At 42.9% G+C, this 22,449-nt stretch overlaps 1 protein-coding gene across 2 annotated transcripts in view; it reads right to left on the reverse strand.

Annotated features, from left to right (window-relative positions):
• Nucleotides 1–22,449, reverse strand: part of MYH15 (myosin heavy chain 15) — a 104,430-nt gene that overhangs the window by 14,645 nt on the left and 67,336 nt on the right. For both annotated transcript variants that reach the window (XM_077342145.1, XM_077342146.1), the window contains 11 exons: nt 21,795–21,971; nt 20,980–21,125; nt 17,851–17,941; nt 15,972–16,361; nt 13,756–13,882; nt 11,489–11,607; nt 9,581–9,777; nt 8,898–9,247; nt 6,840–6,964; nt 978–1,093; nt 173–365 (listed from right to left, as the gene is read on the reverse strand). In XM_077342145.1, the coding sequence (XP_077198260.1) occupies nt 173–365; nt 978–1,093; nt 6,840–6,964; nt 8,898–9,247; nt 9,581–9,777; nt 11,489–11,607; nt 13,756–13,882; nt 15,972–16,361; nt 17,851–17,941; nt 20,980–21,125; nt 21,795–21,971 (2,031 nt within the window). The remainder of the gene's footprint in view (nt 1–172; nt 366–977; nt 1,094–6,839; nt 6,965–8,897; nt 9,248–9,580; nt 9,778–11,488; nt 11,608–13,755; nt 13,883–15,971; nt 16,362–17,850; nt 17,942–20,979; nt 21,126–21,794; nt 21,972–22,449) is intronic.

Here is a 22,449-nt window from a genome sequence, read left to right on the forward strand (position 1 = left end):
TGCGCTTCCTTTCCTCTGATTCTGTCTTACACAGGCTTCCATGTTCACATTATGAGGGAAAGGTAGGGTTAGGAACTTCAAGTTTCACTAATGTAGCCAATGTGTCTGGCTGAGGGTGGCGGTGATGGTTAAAGTTCATGAACAGTTCCCATTATTTTGATTCAAAGAGTACCTTTATTTGTGCCTGAAGGATACGTGTGGTCTTTGTGGCCTCAGAAGCATGCCGATTGGCATGGCTGAGCTGGATTTCCATCTCGTTGAGGTCTCCTTCCATCTTCTTCTTAAGCCGAATGGCCTCATTCCTACTCTTAGCTTCAGAATCCAGAGTGGACTGCAATGTGTCTATGGCGCGTTGCTGGTTTCTCCTAATTTTGCAGTAATATATAGACAACACAGATATTGGGTTCCTTCCTCATATTTCAACCGTGCTTTTATTTCTATTATAAAGGGCACCTTTTCACGGCTGTGCTTTCAAGAGCAAATATGTAAATTCACTATTCTTCATTTCCATCTCAAGGATGTCATTCTATCATTTTTCCTTCGATATTCATCTTACAGTAGCATCACTTCATTTTGAATCTGTTCCCTAAAATACTCTCAAGTCAGATTTCCATTTCCTCTTGTTTACTGTCTCTTGTTTATTAGTGTATCTTTTGTCAACATATTGTGCAGACAGTAATTATCAATCAGTCCTAACAACATTCTTGCAAATTAAGACAGTGTGTACAGATGGCAAAACAGATACACAAGCAGAAAGTAAATTGCCCTCTTCTACATAATGTGTTATTGACAGAACTAGCATGAGAAATTGCAGTGAGGGGTAAGAAACAGATCTGGTCTTTTTTTCTTTTCTTTTTTTTAAGCAAGGTCAAATCTAGAAATTGCACCTTCTGCTAGTTGCAGTCCTCTTCTTTCTCACCACATACGTAGTTCTTTCAGAAATCAGCTCTATTAACCACCCAGTGAGCATACTGTACCTGAAGTTTTCCATTTCTTCCTCTTTTTCTGCCAATTTTCTTTCAAAGTCTGCTTTAATTTGGGAAAGTTCCAGTTGAAAACGTAGTGTTTTGCTTTCTTCATGCTCAAGAGCCCCCTAAAAAGTATAATGTATATGTTATGCTCAAATCTCTTGGTTAATTCAACACAAACTATGAAATATGCAGCCCAATCCTACATTAGTAGCACAGTAGTCCACAGGATCCAACACAGTGATGATGCAAGGGACAGCCTGCACCTTTCATGGGACTTTTCAGTAGATGATTAAGAGCCAATGACAGCAGGTATGGCAGGGTCAGGCTATCAGTTACCATCACCTCACCTTTAAATGGTTAAATGTTGTACAATATCCTCCTTAACCTGCACTTAAATATTTGCAAACAGAAATCCAGGTTTTGCATGTAGAACACGTCATGTACATTGCACTATATATATTGCACTATATATATTATTAGAGGGGGGGGTTTCTCATTGAGGTCAGCTGCAGCTTTTTGAATACAGATTCTTATCATGAGTGCCATGAGTGACTTGAGTGACTGCATGTGAGTGACATCATATAAGTGGCACAGAGACTTAATTCCCATTCCTGGCATTATAGTCCGCATACTATACCCTCACCTGCTGCTAGCAGAAATTTAAAGAGACAAGAGATCTGTCTCCACCCTCTTTTCTCCTGGGGTCCCTAAGTACCAGAGGATAGAGGAGAATTGGTGTGAGCCAATGCCTTTCAGTAGACCAGGCTTTCTCAACCATGGTTTTGTGAAACCCTGGGTTTTCTTGACAGCCCTGGAAGGGTTTCCCAAATGGGTGGGAGTTAACAATATTTTTTTAAAAAAATATTAAACATTTATTGGGTGATATGACCATAGATGGTCATGTCAACTTGCCCCCTCCCACCCAAAAAAAAACATGGCCAGTGATGGGCCTGGAGGGGAGATGCTGCAAATGAATGTGGCCACAGCTGTGCTTCTCAACCATATTCTGCATGATCCTGCCACTTCTGAGGTTTCTAGAAACTTGAAGAATGTTCCAGGGGTTTCTCAAAGTAAAAAAGTTGAGAAAGGCTGCAGGATACATTCACTTTTTCAATAAAGACATAGGAGGTCAATAGGAGGATGGTATTAAGGAAGGCCAGCTGTATCCTGAGGTATTTGCACCAGACAGCAGAATTTGAGAGTGCCAACCTCCCTCTTGCCTACGCATTATTTGGCCTCCTGTCCTTCCCGCTCTCACTTCTACTTCACTCTACTTCCACCCTTGCCCAGGAGCAGAGCAGTGATCCCCCTCATCTCTTCCCATGCTCTCCCAGCCCCATTTAAAAGCAGCCCAGCAAGGTAAGCATGGCCTTTTCCTTTGCAAGCGTTCAACCATCATTTCCGTTACTCTGACAACCCTGATTACTGTAGTTCCTTAGCAACCAAAATGATGACCCAACTCTCACGAGAAGAAGCGATCTTGCAAGTGTTTGGGGAGCCCTGTAAGGCAACAGTGGCTTGCCATGTGGCTTTCAGAGTTAAGAGGGCCAAGGCAATTATCTGTGCTGACACTGCAGTAGAAATCGTGACAGCAGGAGGTATGTGGAGGCAAGAGATGCATAAAACGTGCAGAGGCAGTGGCCTCCAGCAGAAAAACATCTTACCTGCCACCAGTGTGACATGGGCAGAAGAGTAGACCTACTCCTTGACAAGCAAAACTAAAGAATAGGCAGACTTCTCTCAATTTTTCAGCCTTTAGGCAGGCAGATAGAGCCTCCATCATTTCATGATGACCACTTTTATGTATCTTGCTCTTTTGACGCATTTTTAAAAAGTGTTTTGATTACTGTTTATTGAGGTTGATTGTGTTGACTTTTATCATTTAAGATTTTCTGCAAGGTGCTTTGAAGGAAGAATGGGATGGAAAATGCTTTAATAAACAATGTTCTTGCACTGAATGGATACCACAGGGATTGAATATTTTCTCTGAATGAGAGGCGTTTCCTCACCACTAAAGCATACGTTTGGGACATAATTCATTATTTGCATGGGATGTCACTACATTCAACTCATGCAGATGTCCATTATAAAGAATTCTGAGACCGGTTATTTTTATTTAATTCTGTAGTAAGGTGCCTCAACTTGAGCAATGTTCTCTCAGATTTGGGGTGCTGGTGTAGGTTCTTGAGTGTTGAGAAGGACATACTTGATTAAACCAGGATGTTTGGATGCTCTTCTTTAGTGTGTATCGTGGTTGCACTCAGTAATTTCTGATAACACTATATGGGCTTATCAATATAGGTTGGTCTGAAGTGTCAGCTGATATGGATACCAGGCCCTTGAGACAAAAGAGTATTCAGATACCTTAATGCCTGTGGATATCTCAAATGGGAACGAACTTTTAGAAGGCTTTCTCTCTTGAATTAAATACTTTGATGAAACCACTTCCTAAGGCAGAGGGGATATGTGACTTTGTGTGAAGAAACAGCATTTTCCAATTTGGAAAACACCCAGAGAGAAACAGGCAAAGAGGTGTGAGTTAATTGAAACTAAAACACCTTGTCTTTCCCTCGCTCTAGGGAATCTGATGTGATTGGCTGCCTTACAAAGTGCCTCTTTACTTCCACTTGTATATGTGTAAATAAAGCAAATATTAGGAAGTCTGCAATGCTTTCTCATCCATAGGAAAACAATCCCGCTCTTGGAATTTCTCAGTACTTGGGGAAAATGAGGAGCACATACAATTAATGAAAACTGCTTCCTGCAAATTACCAATGAGTGTTTTATGTACTAATAGGCTGGTACACAGGGTTGGGTTTAAGGACATTAGTCCAAAGGCCCGGACCAAGAGCTGATGCAGCAGCAACATGCTCCCAACAGCTTGCCTGGCACAAAGCACAGCAATTACACCACAGCTATGGCAGAAATGGGATCGTAAGTGGTCCTTCTCTCCGCAGTCCTAACGACCAAAGGGCTAGCAGAATGCGGTGAAAGCACTTCTGAGCCAATAGAGATTTATAGGAACTGGCTATTAGTAAGTTACATTGCTCAGGAAGAAGAAAAAGGCAAAACATTTCCATTTTATTTCCAAATTTTCTACACTGCTGCTTTAGCAAAATCACACCATGGCACATTCTGCAATTATCTGTCAAAGGTCTGGAATACATCACAAATTGATGTATTATATCTAATCAAACAAAATAGCAATGCAATATATATATATATACGTATATATATGCGCGCGCACACATATCATGCTCGACTTTTCAAAGCAACGGAATAAAACATGCTGTTTGCTCTGTCCTGATATCAACACCTTTTTATTTGGAGGAGAAATCCCTGTAAAATATAAAAGATCCTGCAAGATAAAGGAGGAGGTTAATAAAATTATCTAGACAGGCTTGGTCAGAGCTGATTTTTAAGCATCAATGCATTTCAAAGATTGCTAGAAGGTGACGGGACAAGGAGCTATCTCATTAAAATATAGGATTAAAAACACACACACACATAAATGTATGAAAATGTCTGAGCATGTATTAAATTCACCTGCAACGTCATAAACACTCTGTCATTTCAGCACACTGAAGAAAATCAAGAAGAGTAGATACCAGATATGGAAACCAGAGATTTTCGTGTGTGTGATTGTTAAAGTGATTTCTGGGTGTTTCAAGAGATACTTCCATTTGTCAGCCCAGAAAACTTGTCCGCCACTGCTCCTTCATGCTCTGTCAGGTAATGTAGTAATTTGTTTGCACATTAGGAGAGCAGCATCTCCAACAAAGCCTGCTTGGGAGAACATCTGAGCACTCTTGCAGCTCAGACATAGCAAAGTTGACTTAAGGGATTTGCAAATTGGTATGCAAAGAGATCTGCTTCATCTGGCACATTTGTTTCCAGACTTTCAAGCCCCACAGGAATACTTACGACACTGACTTGGATGTCTAAGGAACTTCCATTTCCCATGGAACCCTTACATATTGCATAATTGTTTGAGATGCATTTTAGGTAGGGCTGCCAGCTCTGGGTTGGGAAATACCTGGAAACTTTGGGGATGAAGCCAGGGGTGGGTGGCATTTGGGACCTCAGTGGAGTACAATGTGATGGAGTCCAAAGTGGCCATTTTTTCCAGCAGAACTGATCTCCAATGCCTGGAGATGACCTATAATTCCCACCTGGGGATTAGCATTTAGACTAGAACCGACGAATTTCTGTAGTCTCACTGCCACTCAGTTATCCAAACACTGGTCTAAGCATGACTAATATGTGTAAATATCATCTATCAGTAAAGGCTTCACATTGTAGGTCATGAGTCCTCAGCAGAGCTTCAATGCACAATTGATTAATTAATTATAGGAAACATGTTTTGATTGACTAAAAAGGGGATCCTGATTAATCAGGCAGCATATTTTCAAAGTTGCTCTTTATCATTTTTAATACAAATAATTATTAAAAATGCACAAAGGACAGGACACTATCTTTAAAAAGGCATTACCCTCATGAGTGAGAGAGATGGGATTGCCATGGTGAAAATAATGTTTGCCTCCACAATGTGCCTCCACAAACCTCAGAGACGGTGTCTTCCTTAGGGTTTGCAATTGTGTGCAGATTGAACAGATTAAAAACTCATTTATCCATTAAATTTGAACTGGGAACTGACATAGCACAAGAGCACAAAGGAAGAGCTGTGACCTGGGAGCCCCCTGTTCATATTTTGTCTCTCCCATGAACTCACAATGTAAGTTTATGTTAGCTACTTTCTCAGTGTCAGTCCTCTGCCTGCAATATGGGGGAAAGAATGGTGTCTGTAATATATGGTTTTTGTAAGGACTGTAATGCACCTTGAACAAAAAAATGAATGATGAGTAGATATTATATACAATTCTGTGACAGATAGTTCTCAGGCACAGAATCATAGAACCATAGAGTTGGAAGGGATCTTCAGGGTCATCTATACCAACCCCCTGCACAGTGCAGGAACTCACAACTACCTGCCCATCCACAGTGACCCCAATTTCATGCCCAAGTGATACCCCCACCAAAAATCTCCAGAATCCAGCCTAGCCTGGAGGAAATTCATCTACCATCCCACAGTAGCAATTAGCAATTCCCTGGGTATGCAAGGAAGGACCACAAGAGACAACACTGGTACATCCCTTCCTGACCACCCACTCAGAATCTGCCTAAGTTCACAGAATCAGCATCTCTGTCAGATGACGATTTAGCCTCTGCTTAACAACTTGCAATGTATGGCTGTGAAATTTGGACCATAAGGAAGGCTGAGCGTCAAAGAATTGAGGCTTTTGAACTCTGGTGCTGGAGAAGACTCTTGCGAGTCCCTTGGACTGCAAGGCGAACAAACCGGTCAGTCCTAGAGGAGATCAGCCCTGACTGCTCCTTAGAAGGCCAGATCCTGAAGATGAAACTCAAATACTTTGGCCACCTCATGAGAAGGAAGGACTCCCTGGAGAAGAGCCTAATGCTGGGAGTGATCGAGGGCAAAAGAAGAAGGGGACGACAGAGAATGAGGTGGCTGGATGGAGTCACTGAAGCAGTTGGTGCGAGTTTAAATCGACTCCAGGGAATGGTAGAGGACAAGAAGGCCTGGAGGATCATTGTCCATGGGATCGCAATGGGTCTGACATGATTTTGCAACTAACAACAACAACAATAAATATTTGTAAAATATTTAAAAATCATTTTTGCAGCTCAACCTTTGGGTTCCTAACTTTTCTGTTTAGGTTGGGTTTCGGTTTTCCTTTTTGGTTTTGCACTGGTGTATATGAAAAAGCTGCTGCATACCTACCCACTGCTATTTGATTGTGGGTGTATGCATTTAAGAAATAAAACTTATTTTTCCATCACTCTTACCTCTGCTTCTTCCAGGGCTAGCTGGACTTCTGATTTTTCTTGTTCAATCTGTTTCTTCATTTTCTCTACCTCATGAAGATTCTTGTTTCCTTCACTGATCTGGTCAGTGAGATCAGCAATCTCCTCTGAAAGGGTTAAAGCAAGGAACAACCATAGAATTCAGGGATCAGAAATTCCGGAATGCACCAAATCGTATCCAACAGAGTAACATCTGACAGGGGAAAGGGAAAATTCTCAAACTACTTTCCAATCAAATAACTTTTCTGGTGTCACAAGATATTTTCTTGAATGCTTTAGGATGCTCTGGGCTGATCCTGCGTTGAGCAGGGGGTTGGACTACATGGCCTGTATGGCCCCTTCCAACTCTATGATTCTATATTGTGTAAGACTAGAGTTCCCTATTTAATTATGAACAGCAGCCAACAGAAAGTAATTAAAGAATACAGATTCTGTATAAGAAGGAAATTGTGGTTATATTAGGTTAATGCATTCAGAACATTTTGCCTCATTTTTCTGTCAGCAGCACTCACTGATGACGCACACAAAACATTTCTGCCACAAATGAACACACTGAAATTGTACACAGCCTCCTGCTGCTGCACAGTGTATCTTCTTTATTTATCCCCTTCTTACGTCTCCTCTTTCAATGATGCTGTTGCCAGCTGCTGTTTGAGTGTTTTCAGAAAGGCTCCTATAGTGGTGGCTATGAATAGATATTCTAGGTTTAAACCAATATTCTGCAGGCTGGTTGGGAGGGGCAGCCTCTTTGTATGTGTGAGGGGGAGAATAAAAGCATTTGCTAAAGTTGTGACAGGCAGATAGTTGTAGGTCAGTCTCTTTCCTTCCTTCCATTAATGGGATATGGACTATATCAACAGTGGATCACAGAAGGAGTAAAAGAATGTTAAATATGACAGAGGCAGCCATGTCTGTTTTTTCACACATCTGTCACATTCATTTAGAAAGTGGAGCTGGGATGTTTGTATCTTATTTTAACATGAAAAGAGGATGGGATGAGAGTAGTTGAACCTTCTCTTTGCACAGCCCACCACTATAAGTACTTTCTACCCAGCCCAGCCAGCTCCTGGTATCAGAGACAGGACAGGAGCATATGTATGGTCCCAGGAGGATATAAGTGGTGAAGCTTCAATTTCCTTTACCCATCCACTTTATACATGAACAGGGCAAGACATGTGAAACCTCCAGTGCATAAACGGTCAATGGGATGAAATTAATTCAAAAGAAATTCCGTCTAAACTTCAGGAAGAAGCTCCTGAGACCCTGACAGTTAGAGTGGTTTCTCAGTGGAACAGGCTTCCTCGGGAGGTGGTCGGTTCTCCATCTTCGGAAATTTTTAAACAGAGGCTGGATAGCCATCTGACATAGAGGCTGATTCTGTGAAGGCTTAAGGGGGTAGCAGGTTACAGCGGATGAGCGATAAGGCTGTGAGTGTCCTGCACAATGCAGGGGGTTGGACTAGATGGCCCACGAGGTCCATTCCAATTCTATTATTCTATTATTCTATACAGGAAATCAATTTAAACCATGCATTGATAAATGTTTAGTTTTTGCAGAATGTTCTTCAAAATCCCATTCTGTGGATAACAGCATGATATCTAGGCCACATATTGTGTATGTCTGAGGTAAATTTTCTTTGCGTGGGATGTAGGAGAGTCAACAGAATGTTTACTACTATAGATTCCACCCACACCCTTCCAATTCTTTTTTTAAAGTTTGTAATGACATACACTCCAATGGGAGATATTTCCCACTATATCTACCACATCCTACGTGGGAAATTCAGACTGTGTTTCAGTACAAAAGAGGGTTCTGACACTGGCTGACATCACTGAGGAAGCCTGGAGTCTAGCCCGGCTCCACTGCTTCTTTCTGTCTTCAGATCAAGGAGATTTTATGATAGACAGAATAATAATCTTTCCCATTTTCAGTAATGGAATGGGGAAACTCATCTGTTACACTCCTCTAGCACTTTAGAGAGTTTTCTCTCCCGATCACTGACTGAAGTTTTCCATCTGTTACAGGAGTGTACAAGCCTACCTTGCAGATTCTTGTTTTCCCTTTTTAAGGTCTCCAGATTGTCCAGGCACTCTTCATAGGCATTCTTCAGCTTAAATAACTCTGTGCTTAGGCTCCGGGCTTCCTTCTGGGCACCTTCAAGTTCTGCTTGGGACTCCTCATACTTCTGCTTCCACTCTGTAATGATCCTGTCAAAATTGCGCTGCTTCTTATCCAGGGCTCCTGCTGCTGAGTTGGCTTTTTCCAAATCAATCATCATGTCCTCTAGCTCATTCTGCAGCCTGTGTTTGGTCTTCTCTAAAGATGAGCATTTAGCATTGGCGGCCTCAATGGCTTCCTCAGCCTCTTGGAGACGAGCAGCTAACTTTTTCCTAACAGAAGAGATTGCTATTAGGTGATACTGAGCAACAACAACAAATCCCCGGCTATTTCCAAGTTTCACATTGTATAACTTTCATATACAGTTACTTAAAGTCATAGGGCAGGGGTACCAGCCTTGTTAGGTCTGTGAGCACCTTTGGAATTCTGATACTGTATGGTGGGTGCAGCCACAAAATGGCTGCTACAGCCACAAAATGGCAGCTGCAGCTTCCCTTCAGTCACACAGTGAAGATCCATGTTAGTGCTGCTGTCTACTACCTCTGCAACCCAATAAAATTGCAGCAGTCCAGCCTAGGGATCTCATTTGAAAAGGTATCACTTACTTGGCATCTTCTAGCTCTTCAGTTCTTTGGATGGCATCAGTTTCATATTTAGTTCTCCACTGAGCCACTTCTGCATTGCCCTTGGAGAGTGCTCTCTGCAGCTCTGCCTTAGCTTCCTGCTCCTCCTCATACTGTTCACGCAGAAGGTCACAGTCATGACGGGCAGCTTGCAAGGCATGGGCCAGAGCATTCTTTGACTGAAGGGAAGGAGGACCATGCAAAAGTGGAAAAGGTAGCTATTGTAAGGCACTTGAACCTCCAAATCAAATAACGTTTGTAAGATGGGCTGAATCTGCACTTGCTTTGTTTATTCCGTTGTGGATCCTGATGAATTCAGATCGATTTGAACTCTGGTCTTCCTCTATCCTCCCACTCCCCCTTGAAACAGAAAGTGTTCTGCACATGATTAGGAAAGATCAGAAGGCAGGGGAAGCCAAACACAGCAGGAGCCTCTTTGTTTTCTTGAACGGGGGCGGGGGGGGGGGAGAGGATTGGAGACAGCAGAGGATGGGGAATAAATGCAAGAGGAAAATTTCTGCCAAGAGAAGATAGGGTTTCTGGAGCTTCTGCGGAGAGAAGTGAGGGCTTCCCCTTTAAGGGAAGCCTCCCAACCTGGGAATGAGGAAGTCTTTGAACTGACGCCCTGGCCAGTCAGGGCTTTTCTACAGTGTTGGAGGCTCAAGGCAGCAAGTTAGTTGAGGGGAAAAGCAGAGAGCTGCACCTTTACTCATGTCTATTGGAAGGTTATATCCACTACAGGAGAGCCTCTTGTGGTGCAGAGTGGTAAGCAGGAGAAATGCTGTCTGAAGCGATGTCCATGAGGTTGGGAGTTCGATCCCAGCAGCCAGCTCAAGGCTGACTCAGCCTTCCATCCTTCCAAGGTCAGTAAAATGAGTACCCAGATTGCTGGGGGATAAAACAGTAATGACTGGGGAAGGCACTGGCAAGGCCACCCTGTATTGAGTCTGCCATGAAAACGCTGGAGGGCGTCACCCCAAGGGTCAGACGTACCTCGGTGCTTGCACAGGGGATACCTTTGCCAGTTTGATGTAGTGGTTAGGAGTGCGGACTTCTAATCTGGCATGCCAGGTTCGATTCTGCGCTCCCCCATATGCAACCAGCTGGGTGACCTTGGGCTCGTCACAGAACTGATAAAGCTGTTCTGACCAAGCAGTGATATCAGGGCTCTCTCAGCCTCACCCACCCCACAGGGTGTCTGTTGTGGGGAGAGGAATGGGAAGGCGACTATAAGAAGAAGAAGGAGAAGAAGAGTTGGTTCTTATATGCCGCTTTTCCCTACCCGAAGGAGGCTCAAAGCGGCCGCTGGGAGCCTCCTTCGGGTAGGGAAAAGCGGCATATAAGAACCAATTCTTCTTCTTCTTCTTCTACCTTTATCCACTTCAGGATATCACAGGGGAAACGTAGGGTCACTCCAGATCAATCATGCTTGTTGCAGATGAAAAATTTAAATCACCCAAAATCAAAATGGAAATCACATTCAGTGTAGACGGCAGGGATTGAATTGACCTGAGATTGGAATCAAAGCTCTGTGCAGATTCAGCCATGGTTTTTCACTGTGCTGAATACAATGGAGTCTTTCTGCAAGTAGCCTACAGAACACAACTCTGTTGCCTCCCCTCTTTCCATGCATCCCAAAATGTCCCCTAAAATACCACATCCCCACAATCTAGGTTTTCCAAAGTAAACACTCTGTTACATCATACTGACCATCTTAATGGTTCCCCTTACTGTTTCAGTTTTATTCCTGAATGGCTTTCCATTGGCCATTACAGGCTGTACCAAACCTTACATAAATCATTGTAATTCCCCTGCTTTTACTTTACATATGCAGTTCTGCTCCATTTCAAGGACCAAAGTTGTCTGTTTCAAGCCAGGTGGAAGAATTACCTTAGTCTCTTCTTCAAGCTGTCTTTTAAGTTCCTCTATTTGTTGAGTAAAAGACAACTTCCCTCTGGAAAGCTGGCTTATAAGTGATTCCTTCTCCTCCAGCTGCCTTGTGAATTCACCTGCCAAAAAGTTATCCCAAGAAATGATAATTAACACAAGCCTCTTATCTTAATATTTATAATCATCTTCAGCTAACACAGATGGACAAGGAATGGGGAAGGGGAGAACTGTGCTGTGCCCTAAAGGAAATAAAAAGAGTATGCAGAGGTTTATCTCTGAGGAGGAAGAGGCATTTTGGGTTCAGGGTAGACTGCATTGTGCCAAAGAGAAACTGACAAGGAAGAAGAAGACAGGGTTTTTTTTAATATACATACCCTGCTTTTCTCTACCCCAAGGAGTGTCAAAGTGGCATACAATTGCCTTCCTCTCCCCACAACAGACACCATGTGAGGTAGGTGGAGCTGAGAGAGTTCTGAGAGAACTATGACAGGCCCAAGTTCACGCAGCAGGCTTCATGTGGATGGGTGGGGAATAACGCCCGGTTCTCCATATGAGAGTCTGCTCTTAACCACACTCCTTGTCAAAAGGAGAGCCCAATAGAGTCCTCTGGGCACAGTGAAAAGAAGAGGAAATTGCATGGTATCTGATAACCAAGAAGAAAGGAGATTCTTGCTTAAGGAGTTCCTTCCATGATTTGGCCATGTAATGCAATTCTCAAACTTGCACTGGTCTAGACTGTACTTTGCAATATGCTATGAAGGTCTTTTGTCACTGGAGAGTGAAGCTACAACATGTTAAAAAGTTGCATATAAATTCTATTACTAAGTGTGAAGGGGCCAATCTCCTCCCGCTCTAAGGGGTAAGGATGGCATTAAGACAAGACCAGACTGGTCCTACACTATGTCTTAAATCAAAGATTGCTGCTGCATCTTATAAATACTAAGACAATTTTTTTGTTAAGGGTTTGCTGCATGATTTACAATGGCTGCAAGTCAGGCTTCAACCCTATAGTTTGGTTGTCCTCTTGCCACAAAATCCTTGCCAGGAATATGAATTTAAAAGGGCAAAAATCACTAAAAGGAATTCCTGCATATCTACATGGGCTGCTATGTTGGCAGCTTTGTCAGCCATTTTGTTGCTTCAGTCCCAGGAAGCTAATTAAAAAAAAATAATGTTTTCATTGCAGGAGAACAAATAGTCAGCGGTCAGAAAAAGTTAACAGAAAGCAGCAGGTACACGTTGAATGTGAATAAACCATCAATGAGTGAAATGTATGTAGAAAGAACAGCACATTTGTGCAAGACAAAATTCCTTTGAAGGATCTAATTCATATCAGCAGTGGCAGGCGGCAGATGTTGCAAGCCACTCCGACCTGTGCAGTAAGCAGAGACTCTCTCCCTCCCGACAGCAGCAACACTTGGGCAAGTAGATGGAAATATACACAGACAGCAGTGGGGAATGGTAAACCCAAGAGAACAGCAATCGGTTCTCTTGCAGAGAAGCAATGGGCAGATCTAGACCAGGTTGTACATACGATGGAGACCATGAGAGGGAAGAAAGTAAATCTTTCCTTCACATCCATCTGACAAATGCGGACAACTTTCTACATGATTGTCAGCTTGATGCCTTGATTTGATCACCCACACCCACCCATGCCCTCGCTGAGTATTTAAGTCGCTTTAAGATTCAGAGGCAGTTCCAGAGAACCAGGAGGGTGCATGAAGAAGGAATACTCTGTCTGTCTCCCCTCCTCCCTACCTTTTATATAGCTAAGTTCTACACGTAATACTTTATATGAGCTCACGAGTGGGACCAGTAGCCATACTGTAGCTATGAGACCCCGGTAGAAACTCCTATGTTACAGCACAGCTGGGAATCAATTCTACTTGTAACTGAAGCATGGGGGGTGGGGAGTGGCTCCTGCCTCCCTCTGCACTGTTTTGGTTATTGAAAATGGCATGGGTGAAGGCAGGAACCTCTCCTTCTCCTTCACCACAGACCCATTCTGACTGGGCCCTTATCGTGCTTTCTCACAGGAGTTGCTGTCAGGGACTTGGAGCTGCAATATGGCTGCCATCCCCACTGGTAACTCACATAAAGGGTAATGCATAGTTTGGCACTAAATATCGCACGAATCAAAGAAAGAAGAGCCAGAGAAACAAAGGAGAGGTGTGTTCTGTGTTACCACTGGTACGGTACTGGTGTCGAACTAGTAACTATGTCCCTGACATGCTTCCTTGTTTGTGATAGTCATTTGTCCGACTTACCGTTCTCACTTTGCAATTTTCCTTTTTGAGCAGTGAGGTCACTCATAAGGCGGGTCATCTCTTCTAGTTTTGTTTTTGCCTCATTCAGCTGGTCTTCAAAAGTGCGACAGAGTTTCTCTGCATTTGCCTAATGGACCAGGAAGAAAGGTTATGGTATCGTATCCCAGACAACGTGTATTGTTCATTCATTTTCCCCTTAAGACTAATCTCTGGCAATCTTACGTAGAGTAATAATGGCACACTTGTTTTGTACAAGCAGAAAGAGAAACCTTGACAATAAAAGCAGTAAGAATACTAGCACAGAAATTGAGGAATGAACTAGCTAACATTAAGTCCTTCTAAGTACCAATTTATGCATGTATGTGTATATTATACACACACACACACCCTTTTGTGCTGCTTGCATTTTCTTATCAGAATCATTAAAAATAGTGCAACTAAATATTAGTGGGTAGCCATGTGGAAAAGTATCCGTCATTTAATTAATAACAGGTATGAATTCTTCAACAGAGCTTTCATGGAAAAATCTCACCGTGCGCTGCAAGATCATGCTTCTTAACAGATTCATCCTAATATTGGAAAAAAGTAAATATCCCCATCGGAATATTCTACCATTCTTCTCTGTATCGTTTTTTTCTGAGATAAGTATACTGGAAGCTTTTTCAAAAGATTGTACTGAGAGGGACAAATCCCCATCTTCATTTTTCTAAAATAAATATATTAGCTTTAGCTACCTGTGGAAGAATAGCTTCATTCCCAAAGCCTTCTGTGAGTTGCTTTTTATATATCAAACTGGATATTGACTGGCAGAACAAAGATTGAGTGCAGTAGCTTTTTTAAGACCAACAAAGTTATATTGGAGGTATAAGCTTTCATGTGCCTGCACCCAGGTGCCATCTGGAGGGCCACCAATGGGGCCAGAACTCCAGAAGCCTCCCAAGCACTATTGTCCCGTCAAGTGCCAAGAATACAGAGCGTCACTGCCCAGACATAGGGGCTTTTTGCACAGCTTCAAAATCGCACAATGGTTGCTAATTGGAAACGCTATTGATTTGCCTTAACGCACGACGTCGTAGACAATCTGCAACACTCCTGAAACCGATCAGCAAAAAGCGCTTCGTTGTAGCGCTTTCAGGGGAATCCCAAAAAGTGGATTCACCCTCCGGAAAGCGCTACACTCTTGCAAACAATCTGTAACACTAGTGATAAAGACCTGTGCGTTACCATTGTTGCGGTTTCTTCAAAGTCCCTCCTCCTGAGCCTGTCCTCCAAACTTCCGGCGAAGCGATCGCCATTTTTTTTTCTCCGAGCGAGCGGGGATAAACGCACCAGCGAGCCTCTTTCTGTTTAGAGGCTTCCCTGGCTTCAGTCCTTTACCTTTAGTCACTAAGCACAAACCACATAAAAGCCCGTTTGCTGAAATAAAGTCCCTTTATTTTTTACACATTAATTCAGCCGAAAATCGGGCCCGTGAGAGGGGGGGGGGATTTTTTTTTTATCACTCGAGGCAGCGTGGCAACGATCATACGATCAAACGACAGCTCACATTAGGCAGCTGGATGGGTCTCTCCGTTGCAACGAATCTACCTAGATTCGTTGCTATGGGTCTGTTTTTTTTTTTAAACCTTTCTTAAAGGGAAAGGGGCTGTTTGGGAGCATGCTAACGGCTGCCCATTGGCTGCTTGACGGCCAGGGGCGGGACGAGCTTGGCAATAGCGCTTCCTTTCTAGCGATTTTTGCCGAGACCGGAAGCCTGTGGGAAACGCTAAAAAACGCAACTGATTCCACTACAAAGGCAGGTATGCATAACGACGAATTCCACTATTTTAAATGGCGATTTTTCATTCCGCAAACAATTTGCAACAAAGATCCCCGTGCGTAAAGGCCCATAGTGTTCCATCTACGCTCATAGCCACCCCCACTTCCTGCAGCAGTAAATGCCACATGTTCATTACTCTTTGGGTGCTATGGGACTGAAACTTCATTCTGGATAGTGACCAGTTGCTGACCAAGTTGTATGTATTTCAAGTAATGTTTTCTGCCAGTGTTAAAACATCTGCATCACCTGTGTTGGTCTAAACTCATGCACTGTTTTCATGGATCACTAGAAACAGATGACATTGCATGCAAACTTCATATGGATTGGGTCTGTGCGGAAGGCATTCAAGTGTTACTGCCCACTGTGAAGATTGCTGGCATAAAGACAGAGTTTTTACCTTTCCCTTAACCAGATGCTCCATACTGGATGACAGGTCATCTGCTTCCAGCTTCAGCTCGCTCTTCTCTTTCTCCAGCTTCTGTTTGACCCTCTGCAAATTGTCCACCTGCTCTCCAAGCTCTGCCATGCTGTCTGCATGCTTCTTCCTCAGTGTGGCTGCAGTGGCTTCATAGTGCAGCGTGGCTTCTTCGAGGTCCCGCCGCAGTTTCAGAAACTCTGCCTCCCGTTTTTTGTTCATCTCCAGCTGTGCTGAAGTAGCTCCCCCAGCCTCTTCTAGCCGCTCACTCAGCTCTTCCAGTTCTCGAGCCAAGTCTGACCTTTGCTTTTCTACTTTTGCGCGGGCAGTTCTTTCTGCTTCCAGCTCTTCTTCAAGCTCTTCTATGCGAGCCTATTAAACGGAGCAACATTACATAACAGCAACACCCTAAACTTCATCGGGCCTCCTTTTAAATATGTGAGCACCAACTTTAAGTACCTTTTATAATAACTTTTGACCCTCCCACATTGGTAAAGCGGGACACCATTGACCGGGGGGGGGGGTTCTTGATTAAATTTGGTCTATATGGAGCAACAAAAAGTTTCATAGAATGCATAGAACTCAAAAATAGTATTGTAATATATATTTTTAAATTTCAACATAAGTACAATTTGCCAGGTACCCCCATATATCCCACCAAAAATGAGACAATCTGGTCTTCTTACCTTAGTTACATGCTCAAATAACTAGGTAATATCTGTACCACCTTCATTAGCAGCAAATAATTAGTTATGGGTATAAAGAAGAGGCATAAATCACAACAAGATGGAGGATAACCTAAGTGGTGGCTTTTATTATAAAGATTGCTCTGCACCAGTCTAAAATGAGGAGGGATAGAATAAAGATACAGGGCAACTTCAACTGTTATGGTCCGTTTCCACGTTTCATCTCTGAATTTGAACTGTCCAAATTAATTAGGCATGCAGTCCCCCTCTGGTCACCAACTAGTTGCAGAATTATTAATGGCCATCCAATACCTTACAGAAGAACACCAGGAGCAGTTCTGGCAGCTGCAAACCCAATTAGGTCATTGATCCTCTACAGATCAGCAGCCAAGAAGATGGGGAGGGGGGATTTCTGAGATAATTCTTTTGGGGGTATAAACTTCAGAGCCAGTGTGACTCATCTAGTAGTTCAGAGCAGTTTCCTTTGAGGTATAGCCTGTTGCAAGTTAAAGAGGGGACAATCTTAAGAAGAAGATGGGGAAAGTGGCTTGCTCAATATGAGAGTTTGTACAATCTTGGCAGACGAGACCAGTCTACAGGGAAGAAATTTCCAAATTACATATTTAACCTTCTGCTGTGATTAATTGATCATTCCCAGCTCTTAGTTCACTGTCATGAGATACAGTGAGGGTCAATCCTAGGGATGACTTAAAAAGGAATTAGATAGATTTATGGAGGATAGGTCTATAAATGGCTACAAGCCATAAGATTCACATATCTTCATGTTCCCAGGAAGTTGTCCTTTGATTGCCCTTTGCTGGTGGTAAACATGAGGAAACTCTGGCATTCATGACTAATGGGCTTCCCCAGAAGCATCTAACTGACTGCCACTAGAAATATACTGCTGGACTAAATATACATTAGGTGTGATCCTGTGAACTGTTTAAATAATATTGTTTAAATAATTCTGTGGTGGTTTCTAATAACCTTAAGTTCAAATGCAATAATCTGCTCAGAAATAAAAGCTCTCTATTTATTTTATATATAACTCTCTCTCTATATATATAACTCTCTCTATATATATAACTCTCTATATATACCGCCTTCCCCGAAGGTTTGAACTATACATTATCCTATATATCCAACAAGAAAGGATGAGAAGGATGAGTAATTACCTGAAGTTCTTTTATCTTTTTTTGGAGTTGTATCACTATGGCTTGTTCATCCTCAATTTTGGAGTTCAACTGATTAATTTCAAATTCTTTCCTGCAATTGCAATATATGCTTAATTAATGTGGAGAACTACTGCTTAGATAAGATAATTTTATTTGTTTCAACAGAGGAAGCAGTCTCAGAAGCAAGACACACTTATATTAATATTGTTGCAGCAATTTCAACTCCTAGGCCCATTATGCACGGGCTATAATGTTTGCGCTGGCAGTGGCAGCGCTTCGGGGAAAATCCCCAATAATGCTCGCCACCGTTGCCAGCGCGGGCGCATCCCAGCCCAGGGCTACAGAAGGCCTGCTTTAAGCAAATGCAGGGACTTCCGCAGCTTCCTGGGGATGCCGGGGGCCAGCAGGTGAGCGCGTGCTACGCCAGGGCAGCCCAGCATGCCCCACCCCCGTGCGTACACAGGGAGCGGCAGGGCATTGTGCCCCGCCACAACAGCACGGCGGCAGCACGAGGTAGCTGCCACCGTGCATAAAAGCTCCTAGAATTTTACAAAAATTGCCTCCATATAAGAAACAGCAGGGAACATTAACAAATATTTTATATAATCATAAAAGGGGGAGGGTTACAAGCCAATAATTCAACAACACACATAACAAAGCACATGAAGGGACAAGAGATACATTTAATAGGTGATATGATAGCCATCTTCAAGTACTTGAAGGGTTATCACATAAAGGATGGAGCAGAGTTGTTTTCTGTTGCCCCAGAGGGTTGGACAAGAATCAATGGGATGGAATTGATTTTAAAAAAATGTTCAGCTTAACATCTGGAAAAAATTCTGGACAGTTAGAACAGTTCCTCAGGGGAACAGACTTCCCTGGGAAGTAGCAGGTTCTCCTTTTTTGAAAGTTTTCAAAGAGAGGCTAGGTAGCAAGCATCTCCACACGTGGAATCTGCCCCTGCACAGCCTCTGGTTGTTGGCAGGTTTTAGAGCCCCCTCCACATGACGTTGCCTGCATCTTGAGGCTGTTCAGGGGCTGACTCATGTGTTGCCCAGATTTGCCTCGGGATGCCACCCCATTGGTAAGCAACCAGTGAGCAACCAGGGGGACAGGTGATTAAGCAACCTTCTCCTGATCATCCAGCCGTCCTGTTCTTAAGCCAGCTATTTACAAAAAAAAGACTATTTGGGATCACAAATCAGGCAGATAAAACACAGTCCCGTTTCTGTTTTCTGGAGGTGGGGGAGGAGCTGGGAAGGGGGAGGCGGGTGGTCAAGCAGCCTTATCCCGATCATCCAGGCTTGTGTGCACTTTGTTGTTAAGCCAATTGTTTACACAAAATGACTATTTGGGCTCAAATTACCATACGCAGCATCTCACAAATCCACCCAGACAGAAATAGAGCCTGAAAAACCACGAATCCAAAAAAAGGGAGGGATGTTGTATCATTCTGGCATTTCTACATAACGTGGAAGTGTTTATTTTTTAATTAAAATGCTTCTGTGTTGTGGCATTACTGCATAGCAATGCAGAAGTGCCCTTAAAAAAATTAATTTTGGGGTTTTGTGGGGGGGGAGAAAGTTTCAGTCCATGAGAAAACTTGCTGTGCTGTGATTGGTGGCTTGCTGTGATTGACAAGCCAGGGAGCGGAGGGAGAAATTTGTTTTGCTTTCCCTTGTAGCTTTGTCAGGAGGCAAAAAGCTGTAATGGGGCAGAGGGAAAACGCAGGAGGGGTATCCTATGAGGAGGACTGTAAATGTGAGGTTTACCATCCCGTGTTCGCAAGCAGGAGTTTTACCCTGTTGTGGAAATGGTCAGCCATCTGATAGAAATGCTGATTCTGTGAATTTAGTCAGATTGTAAGTGGGTGGGCAGAACTGATTGTGTCCGAGCTTGGCTCTTGTGGCCCTTTTTTGCATGCCCAGGAAAATGCTGATCGCCACATTGGAGTAAGAAGGTGAATTTCCCCGAAACCAGACTGACCAGGGATTATGGTTTTTTTTGGGGGGGGCATCATTGGACATAGAATTTGAATCACTGTGGGTGGGGAGATAGTTGTGAATTTCCTGCATTCTGTAGAGTGCTGGACTAGATGACCCTGGAGGCCCTTCCAACTCTGTCATTCTATGATCATAACTTCTTCTTAGCTAACCAAGCCTGACCATATCTCACCAATGTCCACAATTTAATTTGACTCAAGAAGTTTTCAGATCATCTCCCTTGCAAGTTCTCATTGTTCTTACCTCTGTATATAAGATCTGGACCTTCTGAGCAGCTACCCATACAGGCCTCTTTTGCCTTAGCTTCATATACCAAACACCTTATCTCCTTCATCAAGCATCCTTGTCTCTCTCCTCTCTTGCTATACAAGGTACAAATTCATGCTTCCCACATATCACCTTCTTCCAGCTGGTTACACTTAACTCTCTTGATTGCGTAGGCTACCATTCAGCTGTCATTGATATCCACTTCCATATATTGCACATAAAATATTACTGTCTTTCCTGTGCCTTAGGAAAACAGGTAGATGCCATATAACAACAAAACAAGCAGACTCTTCATCTAAGTCATACAGAGATCCTGTAGCAGTTGGCAGGAGAAGCTGCTTGGCTTTATATCCCCATATTCTGATCCAACAGCTTGCCAAACTTTCTGATCTACTAATGTAGAACTGAATCCCAGATTCCACACCAGATGGAAAAGGAAAACAACTAGCATGGGAAGCCGAGCTTGCTGACTTGAAAGGCTCTCTGGGGCCTCTGATAGGTCCTTTCCAGGTTCCAGGTTTATCTAATTATATCCCCAGCCATTCCTGCTTCTGATTTGGCATATAGCAGTCATGTACAATTTGAAACACAACAAATAAAAGACATGATGTATACTAGTATACTAAAGGCTTACTTAGCCTTTTGTATTTTGCTGCCTTTCTGGGACTGAAAAGGCACAGATTCGTTCACTATGGCCAACCTCATGCCTGGTACACAGTAAAATTACACACTGTGATTAATTCTCCTTTTTCATATTTTTACATAAAAAGAGACTGAAATATTTACATTAAAAGAGACTACACACTGGATTTGTTTTCTACCATTTAGACAAATTCTAATGTTACAAGTATTGTCTTACTTTTTCAATTTTTCATCCATTTGTAGCTTATCGTTCTCCAAATCCATAACACTCTCTTGAGTCAACTTCAAGTCTCCTTCCAGTTTGCGTTTGGCCCTTTCCAGATCCATCCTCACTTTCTTTTCTTGCTCAAGAGAACCCTCAAGCTACAGAAATGAAGAAAGGCAAGTATAGACAAAAATCAATTACATATTTAATAAATTGTGTGTTTCGTGGGCAATAGAAATTGGCACCCCAAGTAAGGGATTTGTTCCTTTTGTAAACCAGGTTCAGCTCTCTGTGTCTCCAACTGTCCTGTGGCACAAAAAAGGACATCCTGATAAAGACAAAAGAATTAAGGGAAAATACCCATTTCCTGCCCTATCACGTAGAAGAAGAAGAGTTGTTTTTTTATATCTCACCTTTCACTAAGCTAAGGAGTCTCAAAGCAGCTTATAATCACCTTCCCTTCCTACCCTGTGAGATAGGTGGGGGCTGAGAGAGCCCTGATAGGACTGCTCTGTGAGAACATCATTATCAGGGCTGTGACTAGCCCGAGGTCACCCAGCTGGCTGTATGTGGAGGAGCAGGGAATCACACCCAGCTCTCCAGATTAGAAGCAGCTGCTTTTAACCACTACACCAAGCTGTAGCTCTGTACACAATGCAGAGAATGTATTCCTTCCGTCTAGCTTCTCTTCAGAGGTATAACAAGTTTGTTTTTAGTCTGGATACATAGCAAATAATGGGTTGGATATTTAAATAGGGCTAAAAAGATCTTTCAAGCTTCCTCCACATCAAAAACAACCTTGGTAATTGTGCAGTGGAGCAACGTACATCATCTACTTGCTGCTCCAGTTTCACTTTAGCTTTGCTCAGGGTGTTGACTTTGTCCTCCTCAGCTTGTAAGTCATCCAGGGCCTGCTGATGAGCTTCCTGCAAGGACTTCTTTTCTTTTGTAAGCTTGCTGATGGTCTCATCAAGTGATGCCATTTCTTCTGTCAGATTTTTAACCTAAGGGGAAGAGGGAGAGAGCAGAAACAGAGGTCTTTGTAAAATCAACTGCAGTCAGGTATTTTTCACCCCTCACCTGAGAGAACTGACTACACTGCAGCTGTACTGTACAAATCCCCATAGATCAACATGGGACCGGGTCACACCATTAATTTCTTGCTCGTGCACGCAATGGTGGCCTTTAATTGGAAGCACAAATATAACCTTGTCCCAGATATCATATAGACTGGAAAGAGAGGAAGCTAGTGGACTAAAGCAAGGAAAACACGACTTGGCTAGCTACTATCTATGATTTAGCTATTAAATGTGAAGATTTGGGCAGCTAAATATTGGCCCAGCAACCAGGTGCTTAATATATTATTATTTCCAGTTGCTGTGATCAAAGAAGTTGCAGACTGACAGATTCAGATCACATATTGCTTGTCCACATTAATATTAACTAGTAAAGGCTAGTCATGTAAACAAAACAAATAGAGCT

The sequence above is a fragment of the Paroedura picta genome, chromosome 6 (assembly GCF_049243985.1).
Source record: "Paroedura picta isolate Pp20150507F chromosome 6, Ppicta_v3.0, whole genome shotgun sequence".
Classification (NCBI taxonomy): domain Eukaryota; kingdom Metazoa; phylum Chordata; class Lepidosauria; order Squamata; family Gekkonidae; genus Paroedura; species Paroedura picta.